The 26,217-nt window shown below is 35.4% G+C and overlaps 1 protein-coding gene and 1 pseudogene across 3 annotated transcripts in view; both read right to left on the bottom strand.

Moving 5' to 3' along the window:
• Window positions 1–1,008: 1,008 nt before the first annotated feature.
• The window catches only part of MTF2 (metal response element binding transcription factor 2), a 65,739-nt gene continuing 40,530 nt past the window's right edge, over window positions 1,009–26,217 (bottom strand). For 2 of the 3 annotated variants that reach the window (XM_054721367.1, XM_008154732.3), the window contains 12 exons: window positions 25,467–25,562; window positions 25,154–25,254; window positions 24,591–24,739; window positions 22,494–22,589; window positions 21,547–21,615; window positions 19,904–20,027; window positions 10,570–10,637; window positions 8,545–8,715; window positions 4,671–4,776; window positions 4,489–4,541; window positions 4,273–4,377; window positions 1,009–2,596 (listed from right to left, as the gene is read on the bottom strand). In XM_054721367.1, the coding sequence (XP_054577342.1) occupies window positions 2,239–2,596; window positions 4,273–4,377; window positions 4,489–4,541; window positions 4,671–4,776; window positions 8,545–8,715; window positions 10,570–10,637; window positions 19,904–20,027; window positions 21,547–21,615; window positions 22,494–22,589; window positions 24,591–24,739; window positions 25,154–25,254; window positions 25,467–25,562 (1,496 nt within the window). In that variant the 3' untranslated portion in view covers window positions 1,009–2,238. Of the gene's footprint in view, window positions 2,597–2,774; window positions 2,848–4,272; window positions 4,378–4,488; window positions 4,542–4,670; window positions 4,777–8,544; window positions 8,716–10,569; window positions 10,638–19,903; window positions 20,028–21,546; window positions 21,616–22,493; window positions 22,590–24,590; window positions 24,740–25,153; window positions 25,255–25,466; window positions 25,563–26,217 lie in introns of all 3 variants that reach the window. The other variant, XR_008557069.1, reaches the window with a different exon arrangement.
• On the bottom strand, window positions 18,527–19,559 carry LOC114227473 (60S ribosomal protein L34-like; annotated as a pseudogene).

Here is a 26,217-nt window from a genome sequence, read left to right as displayed (position 1 = left end):
CAATAATTATTATTATTTGGGGGGGCAAGAGAAAAATGAAAGCAAAGTTTTATAAAGATTGATTCAAGTGAACATATATATTTACAATGGAATTGGAAAATCCTTAGCTCCCTGGGCTAAATAAAAGTAGTCATCTATTGCACCAGTGTGTATTTTTAAGCAAATACAGAAGCAAAACTCATTAGCTATTTAAAAAATACACACATTTAATGTTGGTCTGTTTTAATTCTAAGTAAAGCAATTCCAAAAATACAAACTGAACATCAGAGCCATGTGAACCACCATGATAAAATAAAACAGACATTCACAATAATTACGTCTAAAGACAGTTCAGCTTAATAAATCATCTTCCAAGTATGCCAAAGAGTTTCTAAAAATACTGCTGGTGTTCAGTTAGAATTAAAGGACTTTGGGGAAAATGAAATAATATGATACAGGTGGAGTGAGTAAGGTTACACGGGATTTACATTTTCCATTACCCCTAGATATAAACAAACATTCAAAATCAACACAAACTCTGTGTGTTATTCAAAATATTGCAGTGCAGGAAAGGCAACTTTAAATTAATAGCTAGGGGGAAATCAAGTTTTGGTGGAGGTAAACAGAAGTGACAGTTTTAATTCACACTTTTGTAAAGCTCATTTATACCTGGCCAACCAGGAACCAAATGCAGGACAACAATGTTCTCTGCTTCTTTTGGCTATAGTATGACAAGAAAAGGTCATCTTTTGAAGATGTTTAAAGAAATAAAGCAACTTTCATTATAAACAGTCAAATAATCAATCAATGGAATAAATAAGTACTAACCCACATTTTTACCGCTCTGTAATCACTACACTTTTACATATTTTTCATTTTGGCAGCAAATTCCCCAATTTTTAGGCTAAAATCCACCAATCACTTTTAAGAATAAAATGAATAGCCACCAAAAAAAGAATATTCTTCTGTTTACTCTTTGGCTAAAAAAGAACAAACGAAACAAAAATAAACAGAAGACAACTCTAACACTGGTGATAAAAAAAATTGTTTCTTTTTACATGTAAAATAAAATTATCAATTTAAATCTTGATACATTTTATAAAAACAAGAGGTAATGTTGTAAAAAAACAGCACTAGCCGTGGCAGGCAACATACTGTTTGTTAACCCTGTGCAATAAAATACTTTGTTCATACTACACTTATTCAACATGACTAACAGTTACTACAGACATTTCAGGAATCTTCACAGGACTCCTATAGACTTACTGTTAAAACTGAGAGACATTTACAATCATAATGTGCCGTGAAAACTTGAAAACGTTATTTCTAGTAGGAGATAATGTTCATATTATTTGAATTTGTTTTAGGTACTGAACAGCTGAGTTACAAGGACTGAAAGAGAAAAGCATTCTAAAAGCCCATGAACAATGTTGTCCACACCCTTCTTCAGAGCACACTAAACTTGTTTGACACGTTTCTCTTCATACATAGTAAGCAACAGCACCCAATAAAAGCCTGAGAAGAAATGCTGCTGTGTAAATACTGCAACTATTCCTGAAAAAAGAATTATGGGATGTATACTCCAAAGCTGCCCATTCCCATAATTTGTATTGCATAGGTCACATAATCACACACATATACATACACACCTGTGTGTATATATATATATGCACATGCAAAGAATATATTAAGACGACAATGAAGTCTAGTCACAGAGCAATTTACAGGCTCAATATATATTTTTACACTTTGCTTGAAAGAAAATTTCAATATTTTACAGTCTTTTAGTAGGCATTATATACACTGCACTTTATGAAATCTAAAAGATATTGAAATAAATTTTTTCCAACATTTTGGTAACAAAACAGACAATTTTTTCAAATACTTGTGCTATCTAACTACAGGATCTGTTTGCTCTGATAACCACTCATCACAAAAACTGACTCAATGGAATAATTAGAAAAATTATCTAACACCATGCATGGGTTTGAATCATTTTTAATATCCTATCCTAGAAACATTCTACAAATCTTAAGATTTAAAAAATTAAGTCTCTGTTTGATTTTTAAAAGATATCTTTTTATGACAATATCCATAACATTGACAGGTACACATTAAGGCTAGTATCATCTTCTTTTGTGAAATTTTTTGACATTTTTTATTTTTTTAAGAAAGATAGTAAAAGCCAGACTCCTTTAGGGCTTAGAACTGTACCTACAGAAAATGAGAGTGCAGTGAACATAATGTTCAGTCCTACAGTCAGGATGCAGTTGCTCCTTCCCATTCCACAAGATACTGCACCTTTCCATCAAGTGTCACCCGACGAGCCAACACCCGGTATTTTTCACCACATGCTATTCTACCTGCAGCACCAAAATAACTGGTAATGGAGTTTTTTAGATGAGTGAGTTGTAACTCCTGATCTGCTAAGTTATTCAAAATCTCTGTGTTGAGTTCATCAAATTGGTAATCCTCTTTGCCTTCATCGTCTTTTACAATTTCTGAGTTCTGAGTCTGGAGTGCTCTTCTTGGAAGACGACCCCTTCTCCTCCGTAAATGAGGGATCGCAGCAGGCCAAGATCTTCCCGTACGAGTTCTTTTTCTGGAGTCAGATAAACTATGGAAGAAAAAAAGACCATAATTATCCACTAAGTTTATAAAGTATCCTCTGCCCATACTATGTGTTTTCTCTGATTATTATTTTTTCTATCACTCTGTTATAAGTATATATCCTGGTGACATAAAAATTAGCCAAACCAAAACAATAAATGCTATATAAATGGATTATCACTCGCCTTCATTAGATTCCATCACCTTCTTGGGGCTGACCTTTGAAGAGCTTTTCTTCCTTAACTATGTTCTATTAAGCTTAAAAGAATCAAAGGAAATTTTTGGATTATGAGGCCGAGTCAAATTCTTACCAAGAGGACCTATTAGTAAGTCAGGTTACGTCAACACTCTTATCATTAGCATCCCTCATCCCCCAGAAAGCCAGTTCAATCATTCAATGCAGCAAATATACAATAAGTACCTATCATGTACAAGACACTGTTCCATGTGCTTAAACAGATGGTAAAACTAGAATAAAGGGTATCTTATTACCAGTTCTAAGCCTAGTAAAGTAAGGAAATGAACTGGAATAAGCATAAACTAGAAGTCAGGCAATCCTGAGTATAGCTCTTGTGATATTGGCCAAATTCAAATCTCTTATCTTCTGTGTTCTCTTAAGAGAAAAGATTAAGTGAAGGAGTTGAACTAGATCATCTTTGAGGTCCTTTTCTGCTCAGAAATTCAATGACTTTATGAACTTATAACAAAGAGAGAACAGAGCACAACTGCTAAATTCAAAGACTTTATAATTACACTACAGTTAACATACCAGCTCTGTTATACTTGCTAAACATGGTATCTTGGACTGTTACTTAAAACCCTCTAAGTCTGTTTCCTTATCTGTAAAATGTAAATAACAGGACCTATAACTCAAAAGACTGTTGTAAGAATTAAAGAAGACAATATATGTAAAAGGCTTAGCACAATGCTTGATAAGAGGCAAAAAAATAGGTTATCTTATTGTTCATGATTCATTTAAAAATGTTACATTTTAAGCCTTCAAATACTTAGAATTTTATATAATTTACACGAGTAGTTTTTTAATTGTGAACAAAATTAAACAAAGAGAAGTATAAAACTTGGAAGCTCGAAACTCTGACCCCAAGTAAACAAAACTTTTCATAACTGATGAGTCATACTTTATGGAAAAGTTTTTCTTCTGAAGAGTTTAGGTTATGTAAAACATTAAAGAAATCTGCTATTGATAAAAATCCTGAGTTTAAAAATCCTTTTACTAACAAGAGAACTTATGTTTCAGGCTTTATCCCCAGTAGCGGGCCTGCAAGAGGCAGCCAATCAATGCTTCTCTCTCCTTCTTCCTTCCTTTCTCTCTCTTAAAAAAAAAAAAAAAAAAAAAAGTCAAAAAATATATTAAAAAAATATTTTAAAAGAACAGCATAAAAAGGTCTCACAGAAAAGAGCATAGCCTATAAACATTTGTGTGCCTCTTTTCTCAGTGCACACAGCAAATTTTCTAAAAAATTTGAATGTCTGTGCTCTGAAAAGCAAAATTATTCAAATGAGTATTAATAACCTAAAGTATCGGACATACTGGTTGCTTCTCAAAAGGTGAAAAACATACTTGTATCACTTTCAATTGGAAAATATGTCGTTAATAATCACTTCACAAAGAAAAAGAGACTACAGGAAAATTAACAAAGAATAAGAACATAAAATATCTACCCATAATGCCTGGCAATGCTAGACGAGGTAGTTTCTTTTGCACTGGAAGCACCCGTGAAATCCACATCTGAGGTATTAGATGAATGTGCAGGTCCCTCAGTTCTCCTGAGACAAAAGAATTTAAATGGTAAAACGACTATATTACATAACAATAGAAATACTAATTCCCCCCCAAAAGAAAGTTCATAGGATAGGAGAAAATAACTTTCTATTTACCCTATAGAACAAGGTAAATCCAAGGTAGGATTTTCTGAAATTGATTCCTTATCCTGGAAAATAAAAAAATATATATACTTAAAAAGCATGGTTCTAAAGCAAGCTGAAAAGATACTAGTTTCTCAGTCATTTGAAGCATCTTTCCTCTCTGAGAACATATACAAACATATTATTCCTCTTACCAAAGATGGCTCAGCAGTTTTCTGAATCATTTTTCTTGTATATGGACCAGGTGGACGACCTACAGATTTTTTCTTTCCTTTTTTTTCTATGCCATTGCTTACTTCCCTGAAAAATAAAATCATTATGTATTTAATCTCTGCATAAAGAGAACAATAATAACAACAAAAACAATGGACAATATACAATCATATCTCTATGTAATAATTAGGTTATGCTTATTTTTATATTAATGATAATATAAAAACAAAATTAAATAGAAGTTGAATCTATAAGTTTGGTCAAGTGCATTAATAGTACATTCTAATTTAAATAAGTATTTATTGACTTAAGAGATATTCACATATGAAAGGTTTAAGAAAGTTCTCTTTAATACACTTGTGAAAAATATATACCACCTAAAAAAATTTTTTTTTAAAAAGAAGAAACAGACAGCTATTTCAAATGGAAAAGTTCAAAACTCCGGAAAATTTCATTACATAGGTTAGGTTGTTACTAGGTGGGTACCTGAGGGATGTTTCAAGGATTTACTACTAAAAGTAATTAGGAATTCAGTAGTTAACCCCACAGAGCCAGGAAGTAACTATGTTAAAATATACTAACTATAAATAGAGGTTACCTTTAGATGTATATACCTAAATTTTATATATATATATTCATTCTTAAATGATGATAATCAGAAAGAGAATGAAGCCCAGGGTGGGAGAGGGTAGAGTGAGTGAGTCATTCAAAGGGCAAAATTAAAAAGATCTAGAAAACCATTTTGAGACATAAAGGCAAATATCAAGCAATAGCATGGAAAAAAGCAATAGTTAAGGACACCTCTAATTAATACAGGGGAAGAAGGGCAGCTATCAATATACAAAACATCTATTTCACTTATTCAACATTATCTACCATATAAAGGGGATATTAGATAATAGGAATACCAATATGTTCCCTGTGCTAATGGGTTAACAATATAGTTAGAAAGTGACAAATGTACATATAAGCAAGCTAATTAAATGGGTTAAGGGCTATAAGAAAGTTATCCAGGAAAATTCAATTAAAAGCAACAACAAAAAATGAACAATACTATAGATACAGATGGAAAGAGGTGAATGAAGAAAAGTAGGAAAGACTAGCTCTCCAGACACCAAATTAAAATTGGAGAATAAAGGTGGAAGTACAAGTAAGGAAGCTAGAGGAACAAACCATAACTGCAATCAAAAGTCTCAAGGCTAAGATGGATAGGGCATACACTTTCTTTTTTGAAGATGATCAACATAACATTTCTAAAGGACCGACTCCTAAGGAAAGTACTCTCACATTAAAAGGACCACTTCATACTAAGGGCCCAGAAGTAACTAAAAATGCCTTTAAAGCACGTTGAACCATTTATTACCCAGTAGCATCAAATGAAAACCTTATAAGCTACCACAGATCGAGTGTCCTATCAAAATCATGATAGGAATGAGAAAGTTTGTGCAAACCTTTTTCAATATTCATCATATGGACAATTGCTAGCAAAGGATTAATAATAAAATTTGTAAGTGATAGTATTCTTTCCTTAAAAAACAACACAACAACCTTGAAGTAGCATCTACTTTATTACAAACTCAAATGGATATGAAGCACTGCCAACTCTCTGGAATTACGTTTTCTTAATCTCCAAAATGACTACCTCATACTTTTATTTGCTCCTTAAATTTCTCTCTCAGCTATCTTTGCCTCATTATTTCACTGAAAAAATAGAAGCTATTAAGCAATAACTTTAGTCATCTTCCAAATGGCAAATCTACTAGCACACAGAAACAGGTTCCAATTATCTTCTATCTATTAAAAAAAATCACTTGATTACTCCCTCCTCTTCAGCTTCCATTCCATTATCTATTTCCCTTCACAGTAAAACTACTTCTAAGAATTGAGGACACATACCCTTTCCACTTTCTCCCTTTTTATTCAGAATCCTTAATGATTATTTCCTTTGTTGTTATTATTATTATCATTATTATTTTTTTCTTTTTTCTTTTTTTTTTTTTAAAAAACCCTTGTGTCGAGGGCTGACTTTCAATAGATCGCAGCGAGGGAGCTGCTCTGCTACGTAAGAAACCCCGACCCAGAAGCAGGTCGTCTACAAATGGTTTAGCGCCAGGTTCCCCACGAACGTGCGTTGCGTGAAGGGCGTGGGGGCGGCCCTATTATTATCATTATTTTGAATCTCCCTATGTTCCTTATTTGCAGAAAAAAAACCCAGTTTTGACATGTCAATTGGACAGTGCCAGATTCAATCACATTTTAACATATTTCAATCTGATTTCTATCTTTACCTCTCAAAAAAAATTTGTTTTTGTCAAGGTCACTAATAAAAGAATGCTATCTTATCCAATAAACAGTTTTCTCTCATCTTAACCCAGCTCTTAAAAACATTCAATACCATTTAATACATCAATCTTTCTTGAAACAGTACTCTTCTTTGGTTTTCGTGACACTAAACTTTTCTGATTTCCTATTTCACTGATCATCCCTTTTTGTCTTCTTCATTTATTTCACCTCTTCCCAAATCTCTAAATGGTATCAGAGCATTGTTCTGGGCCACATTCTCTTCTTTTCTCTTGCTCCCTAGGTAATTTCATTCATTCTCATGGCTTCCAAATTTATATCATGTGCCCTGAACTCTCCTGAGCACTCAACTGCCTATATCTAACATCATCACCATCACTTAGATATCCCTGGTAAGAATCTCAAAATCAATGAGTATGAAACAGAAGAATGCTTCATTCACCTTGCCAAATTCTGTTCTTTCAGATCTTGGAAACAGGTAACACCACTCACCAGTTGCTCAAGCCAGAAATCTGGGCATTTGTTTAACTTCATTCCTCCCTTTCTTTCATAAATTTAATTCATTCACATAGCCAATAAATTCTTCTAATAGTTCTCCTGAATCTATTTTCACTCTCCATTAGACGGTTACCACCTACCACTATACAAGCAGGCATCATCTATCTCTTACCTAGACAACTTCAAGAGTCTTAATTTCATTTTCTCTTGCTTCTATTCTTACCTCTATACCTATCAGTTCTGCAAATAGCATCCAAAGAGGTACTTTCAAAGGATAGTCCAATCTGCTTACATCTTTAAATAGTTCCCCATTATTCATAGAAAACAACCCAAAGTCCTCATGAAACCTACAAGATTCTATATGATCATGCCCTACTCAACCTTCCCAACACTTTGAAGCTACTCTCTACCCCTCATTCTTACCCCAAAATCCTTCTGGGAGTTCCTAGAACATGCCTCACAGTTTCCACACTTGTTATTTCTCCTACCTGGAGTATTCATCCCTTTGTTCTTCAAATTATTAGGTTATTTTTATTCTTTAAGTCTCAACTAAAATAGGCCTTCCTTAAGCCTCCTTCTTAAGTAGACCCAATCCATCCCAGTACAGTCTAAATCTGTGTGTTATTTCCTAAATGGCACTAGCATGTTCTGTAATTATTTTACTTTTATCACCTTTCTTCCTCACTATAATGTAAACCCCATCAGGGCAGAAAGGAAGTCTGTCCTGTTTGTTATTATATCCCTGCACTTAATAAGATGCTTGCTAAATGGAATTAATGAGTAAAAGAAAAATAAATAAATAAATAGACCAGCACTTAAATTGTTTGCTAACCAAATCAATAGTGCTTATTCCTGGAAAGCCTAAAATCTGAAATAAATGAATAAACACCTAGTATTAACTCTTTGTACCTTGTCTAAGCAAAAAATTATACACAGTAAAACAAATGAGGGTAACTACCACTTGTATTTTCAAATATACTAATGAGACTAAACAATACACATTTTTAGTTACAAATAAGCTAAAGAGAAAAAACTAAGCCACAGATCAACTTTTACCTTGAATCAGACATAGGTTTGGATGCCTTTCTGCCTTTAATTTTAAATTCATGGGATGTTCCTTCAGGTTCTTTCTCTGCTTTGAAAGCCACATTTGGTGGCACAGGAGGAACACGAATTCGCAACCCAAACAAATGCTTCTTCTTCTTTATTTCTTTCCCAGACATAAACCTAAATTTTTAAAAAAATTAACTAAAGATTTAAAAACTGAACACATACATATACATGGCAGACCCTAACTCAACTTTCAGATATTAAGTCTTCATACATGAAAGTCCACCCAATACTACAAAAACTACCTTTTCTCTTGCTTTCTTTGATTCTTATCTGCCCCAGAGCCAGTCTACAGTAGGATATGATGGAAGAATAGGGAGGGAGGATAGCATCAGAAGGATGAGAGATGTGCACATGTCCACCTTTCTTTTTGAAACATGGCATCTAACTTTTTAGAGGAAAGAAGAGTATAGAGTTGTGTCTTCTTAGTCTAGTATGTTTTTCCATATTTTAGTGTCATCTGTTCAAAAATATCACACAAAAAAGGTGTAGGACAAGAAGAATTTCATTTGAGAGTATATCTGTGAGAAACTCTGGTCAGAAAGTATTAAGTAATAGCATTGTTAAAGAAAGTGTAGGAGACCAATATCAGAAGCCCAGAAAATACAAAGAATATCTAGTGTGTCAGATCTGAAATTAGAAATAACCTGGAGCAGAGAAATGTTATTTCAGTGTGGGCTTGGGTCTCTGAATAATATGCTCTGAAAAATAAGAGCCTTTAGGGTCCTTATTCCGAAACACCCCAATCTATCTTAGCTCTGCCTGCCTAGCAACAAGAACCACTATCAAATGCTTGGACTGTTCTTCCACTTTTATGTAGGATTGAAAAAGAGAAGCTCCCATTTCTACTATAATAGGAATACATGTATTTCTGGCACCCTAAACTGGATTGTAGAATTCCCTGTCCCATAAAGTATTTTTACCAACACAGTAACTGCTCATGTACTTTATGGCTTTTTTTTTTTTTTTTTTTTTTTTTTTACTTTATGGCTTTTTGAGCTGGCCTAAAGATCTAGCTACTAGTAATTATAACTTTTTTTAAATGAGGAAATGCTATCAAGTACAAAAACAGCAAACCTGTTATAAAAATTGTATAATGTAATTCAATACTTGGAGCCAGCATATACATTTAAAAAATTATTTCTATGTATTTTGAAAATATTTTAAAGAAATATAGATATGCTGGATTTTTTAAAAAGGAAAGATTAGATAAAAAATATCAAATAATATCACTTAATTATAAAAAACTTACACCACTGCCCGACCAGCATGGCTCAGTGGTTGAGCATTGACTTATGAACCAGGAGGTCTTGGTTTGATTCCTGGTCAGGGCACATACTCAGGTTGTGGCTCGATCCCCAGTACGGGGCGCACAGGAGGCAGCTGATCAATAATTCTCTCTCATTATTGATGCTCTCTCTCTCTCTCTCTCTCTCCTTTCCTCCCTCCCTCCCTCTCCCTTTCTCTCTGAAATCAATTAGACCACTGATACTACTTTTCTATAACTGAGGCAATAACTAATCTTAATACCATAAAAGATCTCATTTAAAAACCCACATTCTCTACAGTATATTCCCCTACCTTGTACAAATTCCCACCAGCTAACAAGATTTTATTTTACACCTTAATCAATTAAAAAAATTAAGGTAAAAAAAAAGATTTTATTTTACTTTAGGTAGATTGCATTATAAAAATAAATCATTACTGGTTGCACTTTTTCAAATTGACCAGGCCAAATTTCCCTGAGATATTCATATGCCACCTCCCATTCCCCATTCCCATAGGATTACTCTTCCCTTCTCCAATCCTTGAGAATCAATGCATTACTCTAACTGAGAATAGGACATTAGAAATTTTTAAACTGTTTGTACTAGTTCTATACACAAATCCCACAATTCTTAAACAATGCCATTATTCCTTATACTGAATAAATGTCTCCCTCATAGGGAAACATAAAATAAATCAACTTACATGGTCTTGTAATCATTTAATGCCTCCAGAACATGCTCATATCTTTCAGATTTTGGTGTGTCTGCCAGCTGTGAAGTATCAAGAAACAATTTAACGTAGTATAATTTCATCAATTAGTAATATACAGGTGCTAGATAGAGGCAATATAATGCAGAAGAAAAGGGTAGTGATTGATGGCCAGAAGATCTAATTCCAGGTCTTAATGACGAGCTGTTCTGTGATCTAAGTTGATTAACCTCTCAGGGCTTATTTTCTTACCTATAAAAAGGAGAATATAAATCCTGCACTAATTACTTTACTAGTAATTGCATATTAAGTGATATGTCTGAAAGAACTATAACTGTGTAACATCACAAAAATGGGATTATATTAGTTATTATTACATTTATTTTAATTTTATAACCTGGGGGAAAAATACATTTGAATTTACTTTAATTTCAACCATGAAAGCTTCTAATAGATATTAATTAGATATGAATGAGGAGTATAAAAAGTAATGAGAAACGTAACATTTTATTTCCCATTACTTTTAACATTAGTAAACTAATAATTTCTATAACTTTAAAAATTGTGAAATTTAAAGACTTTATTTTTATAACAATTATAGACTTTAGCCAGCCCTAAAATCCAATTGCCTCAGTAATTTTTATTATCTCAAACCATTTAAAAATCTAAATATTAAATTCTAGAAAATATTCTATTTTGTTTCAAAAGGGCTTCCTGTAGTCATTTGTCTCATCTACAAAGTTAAAATAGCAGAAAAATTCTGAATCATAAAAGTACCATCTTCAAGTAAAGTCACAAAACCTTAGAAAAAAAAGGTTTACAAAACATCACAGCTGAGTTTCAAAATTCTGCAAATTATCTTCTTTACCAGGTAAAACTCCTAAATCTCAGAACTGCTTCAAATAAAAAGAGCAAACAAATCTGCCACATATAAGGCTGGAGGTAGAAGAGACATAAAGTCATCTACTCCAACTCTTAATTACTTAACAGATATACAGATTAAATGAACTGCTCAAATTCACATGGCTGGTTAGTGAGAGAGCTATAACCTGAACCCAAGTGACAATAAGTCCATTCACCATTCATTGAGAGCCAATTCTGTGCAATGTGTTTGGTGCTAAAAGGGGAGGGAAGCAGTTTCGTGCTCATTCCTCCATATTACTCTATCACTTTCTCCTATTGTAATCTGTGAAGTGTCCAACGATAAAAATTTCTATTAAAGTAAAAATAACAGAATCAAACTTTAAAGCTTCAAAGAGACCCTAGATGTCAAGCTTCTATCGATATACTGCAATCTCTTTTATAGTACCGACTAGAGGCCCAGTGTATGAAAATTCATGCACTGGAGGGGGGGGTCCGTTAGCCTGGCCTGCCCCCTCTCACAGTGCCGGAGCTCTCAGGGGCGGGAGGTGACCCCAGTGATCAGGGGAAGGCGATGCCCCCATGCCACTGCCAGCAGCGCAAGTCTCAGCCGGTCCTGGGCGGCTAGGCAGCAGCTATCCGAGGCTTGCCTGTGCCTCGGACTGGCCCTAGGTGGCTGTGGGGGGGCTGAGGGGACTGGAGGACTCTGGAGGCAGGTGCGCGGAGCAGCCGGACCCCGCGCGCCTGCTGCCCTGGGGCTGAGGGGACTGGGCGCCACCATCTTTGAGGGTGTGGCAGTCAATTAGCATATTCCCCCCTTATTGGCTGTAGGCACTGCCATCTTTGTGAGGGTGTGATGTCAATTAGCATATTCCCTCTTTATTAGATAGGATAGTCATTCAACCTTACTATTACCGCTGATTAGGCACCTACTGAGAAGCCCATTCCATACGTGCATGAAACTTTCCTTCTGGGAACTCTTCTATTCCCTCTTTTACAAGATAGTTCTTCAAATATTTGACAGCAGCTATCATGTCTAAGTATAAGATTAGGTTCAAGTTTTTAGCAGCAACATCACATGATTATTTCATATTAAGCTTTGGCTAACTAATTCCATCCTCTTCCTCATTCCCACCTCCGTCCCTACCCTAACTCTAAAATCTGATCAGATGCCCTAACTGGTATGGCTCAATGGCTAGAGCATCAGTCTATGGACTGAAGGGTGCCAGATTCAATTCCGGTCAAGAGCACATGCCTAGGTTGCGGGCTCAATTCCCAGTAAAGAGCGTGCAGGAGGCAGCCAACCAATGATTCTCTCTCATCATTTATGTTTCTATCTCTCTTTCCCTCTTTCCTTTTTCTCTGAAATCAATAAAAATATATTTTAAAAATAAATAAATAAAATAAATTTTGATCAGATGAACTTCTATCAAGTCAAGTATTTCCTATTATATCTGCTTCTTCTGTACTGTTTGTGTATTTAAACCTAAAAGCAGAACTTTATAACTGTTGTTAATCTGATTTTGTTTGCAGCTCAGTGTTCAAAATTATTTTTTTTCTTGATTCTGTCATATTGAGGGTAGAGACAAAGACACACCCTCAAGAATAGACTCTCCCTCAAGAGTATTTCCAAGCCAAGGCCCTGGCCAGGTTGTTCAGTTGGTTAGAGCGTCATCCTCATATGCCAAGTTTCGGGTATGATCTCTGGTAAGGACACATACGGGAACTAACCAATGAATGCTCAATTAAGTGGAACAACAAATCAAAGTTTTTCTCTGTCTCTCTCTCCTCCCCCCCCCCCTTTCCCTTTCTCTCTCTAAAATCATTAAATATATATATTTTTTCCAAGACTTTGCTTTTATTACTATCATTTGATTAGTTACAAATCCATTTAATTTTTACTTTAACTAGTTCACATTTCATTGTCTAATATGAAATTGAGTTGCACTATGGTACACCATGCCCATACCAGTTTTGCTAACCATAGTAAAAAAGAATCCAGAGTATTTAACATGATTTATTATAATAAATCAGTGTTATTTCCCTACTGCTTCTTAAACCATGCACTTGAAAAATCTGCTCTACAACTTGGCTGACAACCAACAACTGACTTTCTAATTTCTCAATTCCACTCCTTTTTTCTTGTTGAAAATCACAATGACGCCTCATTTTTCTTTTAATACTTATTCTCTATAGCTCTCAGAAATTTTATCTCTAAGTTCCTTCAGCACTCCTGGACTATAACTGCATAGGACAGTATTTTAATTTGCATAATGAGGTCAAGGGATCCCATTCTGTGTTTTGAAACTAAGAGTGTGACTGCAGTTTAAATATAATAATCTGTATTAGAAGACACCAATCTCACACTGTGCTTTTACTTTCAGGGTTGTATATTTCTGTACAACATAAATGACATTATATATAGCTACAACTCTTTCCACCATTCAATTATTCATGTTGAATTCCCTGCCACATAGGCTTAAGCATGACAAACAGCTTAAGTAATTTCTCTACAGACTTATATACTACAGGCTGATAACACTCAAGGCCCCATGTGTTTTTAACTAGATTTCTTATTATACCAGCTCTATTGTATTACATTTTCCATTAGCCAAAACATCATTTCTGCCATAGTATTTCATTTGAGTTTTATCTATGCTTTTTTCCCCTTATATCCTTCAAAAGTGAGATAGCACTCTACATATTGTTAAGAGCATAGTTAACAGAAAAGTGGGTTGTCCTTTCAGAACTAGGACTTCAAATCACATTATGAATCAAAGACAAATGATAACAGGCAGATTCTAGAAAGTATTGATATCTCATTTTAACTCCCAAAAGAAATCTGCTTACAACAGTGATACATCATTCTAAATAAAAACCTTAAGCAACCTTTATTTGGGGTCCTAAATGGTATATTACACATTTTTACTAATCCAAAGAAAACATTCCAAAACAGCTTTTTCAAACAGCTATACTCAATCTATGAAATCATTAACTCACTACTCAAAGATATAAAAAATTTACATAAGAAAACATGATATCAAATTAAATTATATGTTCTATATGTTCCAAAAGCTTCAGCTTCTCTTCACAGCAATCCTGAAAATAACCAACTGAAAAAATAGATATGCTACATAAATGTTAAATTTGCCTTTTCACTATGAAAGAAATTTAATGATTTTGAAACTTCTTTTTGTTATTAAAAGAGGTCACGGGCCCTGACCAGTGTGGCCTGGTTAGAGCATCTTCTGTGCATCAAAAGGTGGTGGCGGGTTCAATTCCCAGCCAGGGAACAGACCCAGGTCCCAGGTTTGATAACTGGTAGGGGAACGTGCCGGAGGCAGCCAATTGATGTTTTGCTATCACATCAATGTTTCTCTCTCCCTTTCCTCTCTCTAAAATCAATTAAAAAAAAAAATTCACCGTACTACTTTATACCAAATTAAAAATAGATGCACAAAATACTAAACAGACATCACTGATTCAATATAAAATTGCTCCAAGTAACTAGAAATGTAAATAATTATTTATTAGGTTTCTCAAACATAGAAATACCATTTGACTTTAGCCAGAGTCATCATATGTTATAATTTAGCTTGGCAATCTATATGTATAAAATCCTAATATGCAAATAGACAGAATGGCATAACTGAACAAATGGTCGCTATGACATGCGCTGACCACCAGGGGGTGCATGCAGAACATGGCGGGCGTCGGCAGCAGGCGGCAGAGCACAGAACATGGCGGGCACTGGCTGTGGCGGGATGGTGGAACAGGTGAGCAGGGGTGCCAGACCAAGGCGGGGCGCCGGTTGCTGTCATCAGGGCGAGCCTCTGGTGGTTACTTAAAATTCTTTGCTCCCGCACACCGTGGTCCCTCACACCTGCTGCCAGCACTGGAGCTGCTGCTCTCACCCACTGCCGGCGCCTGGCGCCAGCCCTAATCACTTGGCGCCATCAGTGGATGCAAGTGGCGGCTGCCGGCTCTAATCACCCCTGAGGGCTTCTCCACCTCCCCCTGCTCCTGAGGAGCAATTGGGGCCGGCAGCCGCCTCTCGCACCCACTGCCAGCGCCCGGCACTGGTCCCGATTGCCCCTGCAGACCTCTCCACCTACCCCTGCTCCTGAGGGTCAATTGGGGCAGCAGCTGCCACTCGCACAGGCTGCTGGTGCTGGCAACAATTGCTCCGTGCTGTCAGCGGGTGCAAGCAGGGCCGACGCCATCAGTGCGTGGGAGTGGCAGCAGCAGGAGCGGGGCTGCTGGCAGGAGTGGGGCTGCCAGCAGACAGGAAAGTGGGGGGCACAGCGGGAGGGGCTTGGTGGGGGCATGGAGGATGGGCCGAGACCCGCCCCCATGCCCACTGCAGCCTTGCAGCCCACAGTTCCTTTAAAGGTGCACAAATTCATGCACTGGGCCCCTAGTGTTAAATGAGAGTAAGTGTTCCCCACTCCCCTCTGAGATTCATCAGTCTGTTCCATGTTACCATGTCTGTGGTTTCCGCTCCTGCATTGAGCATCTGCCCCCTGGTGGTCAGTGCGCATCATAGCTACCAGTCGGACGGTTGGCCGGTCGCTTAGGCTTTTATATATATACTAGAGGCCTGATGCATAGAATTCATGCAAAGAGTAGGCCTTCCTTCCCCCAACTGCCGGCACCAGCTTTCCTCTGGCACCCGGGACCCGGGCTTCCCTCGCAGCCCCGGCTTCATCCAGAAGGTTGACCGGTCTATTTAGCATATTACGCTTTTATTATTATAGACTAGAGGCCCAGTGCATGAAATTGTGCACTTGGAGGGGTCCTTCAGCCCAGCCTGCACTCTCTCATAGTCTGGGAGCCCTTGGGGGATCTCCGACTGATGGCTTAGACCCACTCCCCCCTAGTGCTGGCAACCAGGAGAAGGAAGGCCCTTGGGGGAGCAGGCCTAAGTTGTCAGTCGGACATCCTTAGCACGGCCACGGAGGCAGGCAAGGCTCCCGAAACCATCGCTGTACTCGCTAGCCATGAGCCTGGCTTCTGGCTGAGCAGTGCTCCCCTGTGGGAGTGCACTCACCACCAGGGGCAGCTCCTGCATTGAGTGTCTGCCCCCTGGTGGTCAGTGCATGTCATAGTAACCAGTCGTTCAGCCGTTCAGTCGATTTGCATATTTGCCTTTTATGCCTGTGGGATCAGACCGAAACTGGATCTCCGACATCCCCCGAGGGGTCCGGATTGTGAGAGGGTGCAGGCCAGGCCGAGGGACCCCACCAATGCACGATTGGGGCCAGGGAGGGATGCAGGAGGTTGGCCAGCCAGGGAGAAACTACTGGAGGGCTCCAGTGCATGTCCAGCCCCGTCTCACTCAGTCCCGATTGGCCGGACCCCAGCAACAAGCTAACCTACTGGTCGGAGCATTTGCCCCCTCGTGGTCAATGCACATCATAGTGACTGGTCGACTATCTGCCCTCTGGTGGTCAGTGCACGTCATAACAAGTGGTTGAGCAGCCTTAGCATATCATTAGCATATTATGCTTTGATTGGCTGAACGGATGACCGGACAACCAGACACTTAGCATATTAGGCTTTTATTACATAGGATAGATGTAGAAAATTAACCTGAAGTTCCATCTGTAAATAATCAGACTGAGGACATACGACTAATCTAAGAAGTCTGAACATTTTTTTAATGTAGAAAAAGAGCAATAAGAAATGATTCAAAAGTCACTTGTTCTGATAATTTGATAGCTCAAAAAAATGCTCCTCAGGAAAGTAAAATTTTTGTTGTAAAGTTTTTATTTGATTGTACTCGTTTTCCTTAATTTTTAAATAAAAAGTTTTTTTCTGTATTGTCAAATAAAAAATGGAAATTTCTCATTTCTAAGACATTATCTCATAAACTACAGAAAATGAAAATATGTATCTATTGTTGAAATAAATTTCTTCTGATATGTATCAGTTCAGCTAGAACTGAGTACCTGAAATTCATTAACTGAACTCATTTTTTAAAAATAGCCTAATTTTTATTTTTATTTTTTCTACTTTCAACCTCTTACCTATGATGTAAATATTATTTTAATAAAAAAATATAGCATTTAAAAGAAATAAAACAACTTGAATTTTATATGTACGGCCACTGTCTACATCAGGGATGGGGAACGTCCAGCCTAAGAGCCGTTATAAGGCCTGTGAAATCATTTGGTCTGGCCCTGCCAAGGCATTAGCAGTAAGTTAATTAAATGTTTGACCAAATATAGCAGGCTAATTTTTAAGCTGATAATTTTGTATGGCCCGTAAATGATGTTATAAATATCCAAATGGCCCTTGACAGCAAAAAGGTTTCCCACCCCTGGACTCTAAATGAAGTAACTACTGCAGTATTTAATCATGTAAAACATGAAATGTACTAACAGGAAATCAGATGTATTTCCATATAAACTGTTGAAGAAACAAGGCTAGAATAAAAGCATTTTTTGAGCCGGGGGGAAGTAAATCAAAGTGCTTCCAATAATGAAACAGAATAAAAGCATTTTAAATAAATGTATTAGAACATAGATATTAAGATGACTATTAAGGACACTATAGCCCTGGCCAGTGTAGTTCAGTGGTCAGAGTGTCAGCCATGCACCGAAGGGTCTTGGGTTTAATTCCCAGTCAAGGGCATGTACCTGGGTTGCAGGCTCAATCTAGGCCCCAGCTGGAGTGCGTTTCTCTCTATTCCTCCCCCCTCCCAACTACCTTCCACTCTCTCCAAAAATTAATGGGAAAAATATCCTCGGGTAAGGATTAACCAAAATAAAAAAGAACACTACAGTTACTAGTACCATACACATACTTTTTTCTTTTATACTAATCAGTTTATTAAAATTTATCAAATTTACAAATCATTTTCTCCTAAACTTCAGAAAAACAAGCATTTAACAAACTTAACTAAACTTATATTTAAATTTCTAACAACCAAATCATCTTATTTCAATTGATTTTAATATCCTTAGATTTAAAATCTAAGTATTCTGCAAGTGTTTTATTTTATGCCACTTATCTACCACTAACTAACTTTTAATTTTTTTAGCCTTTTAATTATCTTTATTATTCAAAAAAGCTTCATTTTTAAAATTTATTTAGTTTTCTGACTCTGTGCTTGTGCCCTCAACACTTTCACAATGATTTTCTGCTCCTCAATGAGGGAAACACACTTGATCCTGTCACAGACACATTTAGCACACATGGATCCACCTTAGGCCCTGCTGACACGTTTTTTCGTTTTGGACAACCTCATTAGTACTTTAGGTCTCACAGCACGAACTCCTCTAAGTCGGCCTGGGCACACGCCACATGCAGATTTTGGTGCTTTCCCAAACTTCTTGGTATAAAGGTAAACAATTCTACGACCTGGGGTTCGGGACAGCCTAGTTTTGTTAAGAGGCTGTATTGTAGGACAGTCTCCAACAGTATTTCAAACCTGGACCGTGGTGAATGCCTGAAGTCACCGTCCCCGGAAGAGCCCACCAACTAACTTTTAAATAAATGTGCACTATGCTCTCTGGGATGCCCCATAAAACCCCCACTATAACAACAAAACCCTTACGGTCCTATTTGAAATGAACCTTATAAACTGCCCCATGTCTAAAGGCTTCAAATATAGAAATTCTTCCTAAATTTCAAAGCAGTTTACTCAATTTTTACCTCAAAATGTAATGTGTGACTAAAATTCATTCATCTCATTCCACATATTATAAAACAATTTTTATTTAACCTAGGAATACTTAATATCCATATTTCAATAATTATAACTAAATGCTAAATACCAGATAACTACTAAAGTTATTCTAGTTACTTTCTTCTTTGTGCTACACTTTGGTTTCAAAATCTTCTTCAATGTATGTGCATTAACTTTTATATTGCTTTAAAAAAATCCTTTGTAAATCAGCATGAGTGGTTATATTTTGCAAATGAAAAGCAGAATGAATGTCTGAATGAGGGAGAAAATCTCCAACTCAGGTAGCTTCACTCTAACTCATTAACACTATTAATGGGTCCTACCATTCCCAGAAGTCAAAGATTTATAAGCAAGTACCAACAAGAAATTTGTAGAGAAGAGTGTTAGTTACATCTCTAAAGTTGATGAAAAACATAGGAGGAGGAACCATAAGTAAGGTAACCAATAATAAGGATTTCTCCCTCCCTCCTATCTTTAACTACAATGATTCTCACTTCAGAATATGGAAGATTATTACTTCCTCCTCCTCCATTTTTTCCCCTACTCATCAGGCAACAAACAGGAGGATGAGAGGGCTGGTCTTGATATCCTTACTGGAGTTATTTCTCCCTGAATTAAAAATAAAATTCTACTTTAGATGAGTGGCTTATACATGTGCCTTAAAGGCATGTACTTAATACAATACATTATTGGTATGTAAGTCATGTTTTTGCTTTTAACAAAAACAGAAAAAGACATCAAGTAGCTAATGAAGTCTGCTCTAAAACCACTTACCTCTCCAGGGTGCAATCTATCCCAGTTTTCATTAATGTATGTCATAAGCTCAAGTTCAGAATCAAAGTATTTCTTCTTGTGAATAACACTTAGGTTGTAAAGGCATAAGTGTGCTATATCTACCCTGGAATCCAAAGTAATCAAAATATACAAAAAACAATGTTTTTGGTTATTGTTAAGAAATCACACAGTTTTTTATAACACCAGTAAGTTTAAAAAATCCAATGTAAAGTATTTAGGTGAACAGAAGGTCAATATCCTAAGTCATATTCATAATGTAATAAATCATTACATTGAAAATAATTGGAAAGCATTAACTAAACATTTACTTATTCTAAACTAACTATAAACTAAAAAAAATATTTAAATAATTTCTTAAAATGCATTAACAAAAGAATCTAATTTCAAAAAAAACTTAGAATAAGATATTTTGTTTTTACTACTATATAAGCTACTGCATAGATCATACTTTATTAGACTTTGCCTGATTCACAAGTGTTATCTTTTCCTAAAATATGCAAAACATTTAATAAAAATGTCTAAGTACTTACTACATAGTACTCCTAAGTGTCAGTTTTGCTTTCAAAGTTTTAAAGTTACCTGCAGTCAACTGCAGTTCAAAAATATGAAATGGAAAATTCCAGAAATAAACAATTTCTAAGTTTCAAACTATGCGCTGTTCTGAGCAGCATAACAACATCTTGTGCCATCCCACTCTGTCCCCCTTGGGGTGTGAGTCATCCTTTTGTTCAGTGGATCCAGGCTGCATACACAACCATGCCCATTAGTCACTTAGTAGCCATCCTGGTTATCAGATGGATTGTGCCCCATAAAACCCCCACTATAACAACAAAACCCTTACGGTCCTATTTGAAATGAACCTTATAAACTGCCCCTTGTCTAAAGGCTTCAAATATAGAAATTCTTCCTAAATTTCAAAGCAGTTTACTCAATTTTTACCTCAAAATGTAATGTGTGACTAAAATTCATTCATCTCATTCCACATATTATAAAACAGTATCTCAGTGCTTGTGTTCAAGTAACCCTTATTTTACTAAATAATGAACACAAAGCTCAAGAGTAGTGATGATGGCAATTTGCCAAAGGGAAGCTGTAAAGTGTATTTATGTATGTATAGAAAAAAATCATAGTATATAACAAGGTTCGATTCTATCCACAGTTTCAGGTATTCACTTGGAGTCTTGGGCATATTTCCCACGGGTAATGGGGAACTACCATATAAATATTTTATCATTAAATCTCCCAAATTCATCATACTTCCCATGCCCAAGAATTGCTACGCAGCAGAAATTGGCATATTTGTAATAAGAACTTTCTCTCTTCTACGGTATGCTATTCTGAAGGCCCAAAAGAACTAGAAAGATAAATAAGAGTTTTGAAGATCTAAAGAGTATTTTAAAAAGTCATTAGAAAATGAATGGCCATATTACTTCATCAACATAATTAGCTAATCCTTAGTGAAGATGACATCAGGTTTAAGGATAAACAATAGAAAATAAATAAAGCTATACATAAAGATGACCAAGTTTTTACTTAAGCCAAGTAAATATATCTATAGTTTTATCCTATAGGTTTAAGAATATGGCTCTCTTTTGTTCCTTAACAGAAATGTCCCCACTTACCACTGTAATGGTAGACGTTTGAGGTATTCAGGTCCAGAACTGCAGACAGAGCAAATAAATGTATAAAACCTAAGGAAAAAGGAAAAGTTGTAATTATTGTGTAATCAAGGGTATACATAAACTATTTTAACAATTAAAGCTAATATTCAGCAAGTGGATATCCTACAATTGACATAAGGATTCATAGAGCAAAACATAACTTGAATTATGACACTGTGATTTAAAGAATTTCTTTTCCAGAAATGACAAATAATGAAATCTTCAGAGTTCACACATAGATTCATATACAGGCATAGTTTACTAAAGGCTTGTGTGTAACAGGAATTGTGGTAGCTACTGGATCTACATTGTTATGTTTAATGCTTAAAACTAATAAGTCCAAAGAGACATACTGACCTTCCTAAGCTCAGAAAGATGGCATAAATTAATGGCTTAAGCCAAGATTTAAAACCAGAATTTTTTATGCCAAGTTTAGTGTTCTATCTTTAATTTGTCTTCCTAGAGTTCTCTCTTATATTCTACATTCTCCTAATCCAGAAAGCACATTAAGTCTACTTTTAGAAATTCTTTAGGTCTAAGGTATAAATTGTGTGTATTAAGGTTCTTTGTCCTTTTCCAATGTTCTGTCACAGGATCTCTGAGGTTCTTTAAAGGAAGATTCCAATGAGAATAGTTTAGAACACAGTGGGACAATACAAGCAAATGTAATCACTAATCAAATACTTAAAAGCCTTTTGGAATAATACCCAAAAGCATAAAAATTATGTGTACTTTTAAGTTACATATAATTTAAATATATTACTCAATATTTTCCCTCTAAGGCGACTCCTTTACAAATCACTATTAAAACTAATTCTAGAAATAAAAAGCTGCAAATATAACTACAATAAAAAAGCTAAATAAAATATTTTTAAAATCAAACAGTAAAGTCCAAATGCCCTTCTCACCTGTCTCCAAATAACATTGGCTTTTGAAGGCATTGCACACAAGCCTCGTGAAACCACTGCTTACATTTGCAGCACTGTAGCATCTTTAAATACCAGCTAAGAGAAAAAAGATTAAAATTACTACCTTTTGATGATGTAGTTGTTTTTTTTAAGTGGCGCTGTGCTTATAGGATCACATTTCTACTACACATAGTGCTAAATTTTTTCTTTCTCAAAAATGTCATTCATATTAACCATTTCATCTCTTATTCATGAGCATTTATAAGCTCTAGAAAGATACATGTATTTCTAGTCAACAAGTGCCTGGTTCCTACACTAGTCAAGGATCTATGTCAAAACACCATCCTGGGATTTTTTCCCACAATGACTCTATACTCCAAGAGAAATAAGTTCCAGAGGTCACTGATGCGTATGGGTGTTTGCCCCATATCACTCACTGTGTTTCTATTATTCTTGTCTATTAAAATAGAAACAAGTATAGTTATGCATGGCATAATTTCAGGCAACAACAGACCACATATATCACAGTGACATACCATATAACCTAGGTGTATACCATCTAGGTTTGTATACTTTGTGATGTTCACACAATGATGAAATCGCTTAATGATGCATTGGGGGGGGGGGGGGGAGATGATGCATTCAGAAAGTATTCCCATCATTAAATGGCACATGACTATATAGCAATTTAATGTAATTGATCAACATAATTATACATCTAATCTAAGACTCTACCAGGAGGTAAAGGTTTTGTGAAAGATTTTATTCTGTTTTAAACAGCTGAAGATGCTAAAACTCAACCTTCAACTGAGGATATCCTTTCTTTTCAGTTACTACATGGTTTTGATATATTAATATCCTTATTTGCCACCCAAATAATGTGTTTCTCCCAATAATTCTGTTGCTCAACAAGTCAGCCCCACATAAATTTTAAGCTACATATACACAAAGGTAAGAAGACTGATAATAAGTAAGGTCATTTATTCAACAAAGACTAATAAATAAACTATGTTCCAGTGCTTGTGTTCAAGTAATTACTCTGCTAGTTGCTGCAGTTACATCTGTTAAGCAATATCAGTTCATGTCGTCATGGTACAGAACAATGAATGATCTATCTCATAAAATAATGTCTATAATAGTTTCCACCTACTTTGAATAATTCTTTAAACTAAATGCTGGTTATAAATGAGTTCATTGTATCTATTTTAGAAGGGTTTTTTAAAAACTACAGTTTCTTAAATGTGCAGGTGTCCAAAAACTAAGAAGTATTATAAAAATGTTAAATCACAAAAAGTCCCTAAGATCAGAGATGAGGCAGAATATAGAACTAAAATTTCATTAATTTATATGTTCATTTATTCATGTTTTCATCATCGATTGCCTATATGTCCCAGTCTTCTTCTAGACAGCATCATCTTAAGAGAAGCAGTCTCATAAGACACACACAAAAAAATAATTATAATTTAAATAGTTAAATCAAAAGAATAAGATGGGATGACTAAGGAAAGGTAATACAATCTCTCTTTGCAACTACAGAAGTATAATGTCCAGAACTCTAATAGTCCCATTATTTTCTGTCAGACTATTCTGGGAAACAGTGAATTTTCTAATCATAACACCGTATTTCAAGAATAACTTTTAAAAACTATGAACAAGAAATGCAGTTTGAAGTCATGTCATAAAGAATTTTTTATGGCAATGGAGATTTTAGCATGGAAAAGAGAACATTATTGGTATGTAAGTCATGAAAGTAAGAAATGTGATTCCTGGATTGAAATATTTTAAGAGTTACCTCCTCAGAGAGATAAGAGTATTTGTTTAGTTTCAAAGAGCAGAACTAGGACCACTGATCAGAAGTTAAAGGTAAATTCCTAAACATTCTTAGTTAGAACTGATTCATTTCTTTAGCAAATATTTAATTAAAAAGATGAATAAAACTACAACCTCTAATTCCCCTCCCTCAATTTTCTTTACTGATACTTCCATGAATTTACAATTCACTATTACTCCGACACCAAAATCAGTAACAAAAATAAAGTTGACAATATAAACAAGTAAAAATTACTTAAACGGTATTAAATAACTATATTTACTTACTCTCCAGGGCCTCCACAATAGCAATAACATTGCTGGACATTGGTTTTATGACCTGCATCCCATTCAAGGTCTGCCACACTATAGGGTAAGGTCTGCTTCATGACTTGCAATGCTTTGGCATTTGGTCCTTTCTTAAGCGCACCACCCCTCTATATTAGAGGGAAAATATTATTTAAAAGAGTGAAGGATAAAAAAAATAAAAAAAGAGTGAAGGATAAAATTTTAAATACCATTCTATAACTTAAAAATGCTTCTAAAACTTCTGAAGACATTTCCATTCTAAATTTCTTACCATATCACAAAACTGCTTGACTAATAATAATCTTTCCTATTAGCTTTTCTTTCAAATTATTGCCCAAATTCCAAGACCACAATCAGAAAATAAGTGCAAAAATAGCTGCAAGTCACTTAAGCATCATTAGTCAAACAATAACCATCACCTCTTTCTACCGAGCATTGATTGCTCATTTCATTCAAATAAACTTTCAACGTACACAATCATTATGTTGATAATGCCTTATAAATTCCATTTAGGGCTTTAGCCCAAAACACTTAAAATATACCTTTGTTGTTGTTGCAAAAACACACTGTCGACAGAGCCATTTTTCATCTGAATCAATCACACTGGAATCAATGTGAGGTGTGTGACACAACTGATGATATCCTTAATATCAAAAAAAGCATAAAGCAAATTATATTTTATTAATAAATACTGTAATACAATTTAAATGCATTAGTATTTTCTTTTCCTACACTAATATAATTACAACTGATGAGTAAATTTATCGTAACAGCTTCAAATTAACATTGTAAAATAATTTTTAATCATTAATCTTCACAAACTTTTCCACAAGATTTTAAAAAATCAATATTTACCTTGGCCACACTTATCACATATAACCATTTCATTGGGAGCTTCTGAATACTCTTCCTGACATATTGTACAGACCATTTCCCCACTTCCAGTGGCTCCTGAAATATTTAAATAATTTTATTATTTGTTTATAATAATAAAGTGTTCCATTTAACAAAACTACTTTTTGACTCAGTGAGCAGCCTATATTGGCAATGTTTGTTCACTAGATCATAATGATTTCTTTTCAAGCCAAAGAACTATATACAAAATGCTATCTCTCTGCTCTCTATCTGTGTTCTGACTTCTAACTGATTTCTAACTGTCTACATTCATAACTTAACTTGCCTTTTGGCAGAGGGCATAATTTAAACTACTCTCAGGCAGGATCCCTTATCATTCATTTTTAATATTCCCATTCTCCTGGGGGGTTGTTCTGTCAACACTACAACTACTCTGCAAAACACACATCTACCCATGTATATGCATGTGTTCACTCACCCTACACTGCCTAGCATCATGAGACTAAAGAAACAGTGCAAGAAGATGTATCAATGACTCCTTTTTCTCTGGGTTTGGAACATTTCTTTTTATTTACTAATTTATGAAAGAGGCTGAACACCAATTATTTAATTTCCAGCTTCTGAAATATGGAAATATGGTTGGTGTCAATAATATACCCTAACAAAATCTCACTGCAATAAAATCTGGGGGTTCCACAGTTATTAATTATACATTTTACCTGAATAGATAAATTATTTCTTTCTTAAATAT

Source organism: Eptesicus fuscus, chromosome 9, assembly GCF_027574615.1.
Source record: "Eptesicus fuscus isolate TK198812 chromosome 9, DD_ASM_mEF_20220401, whole genome shotgun sequence".
Classification (NCBI taxonomy): domain Eukaryota; kingdom Metazoa; phylum Chordata; class Mammalia; order Chiroptera; family Vespertilionidae; genus Eptesicus; species Eptesicus fuscus.
This window is presented reverse-complemented; position numbering and strand designations above follow the sequence as displayed.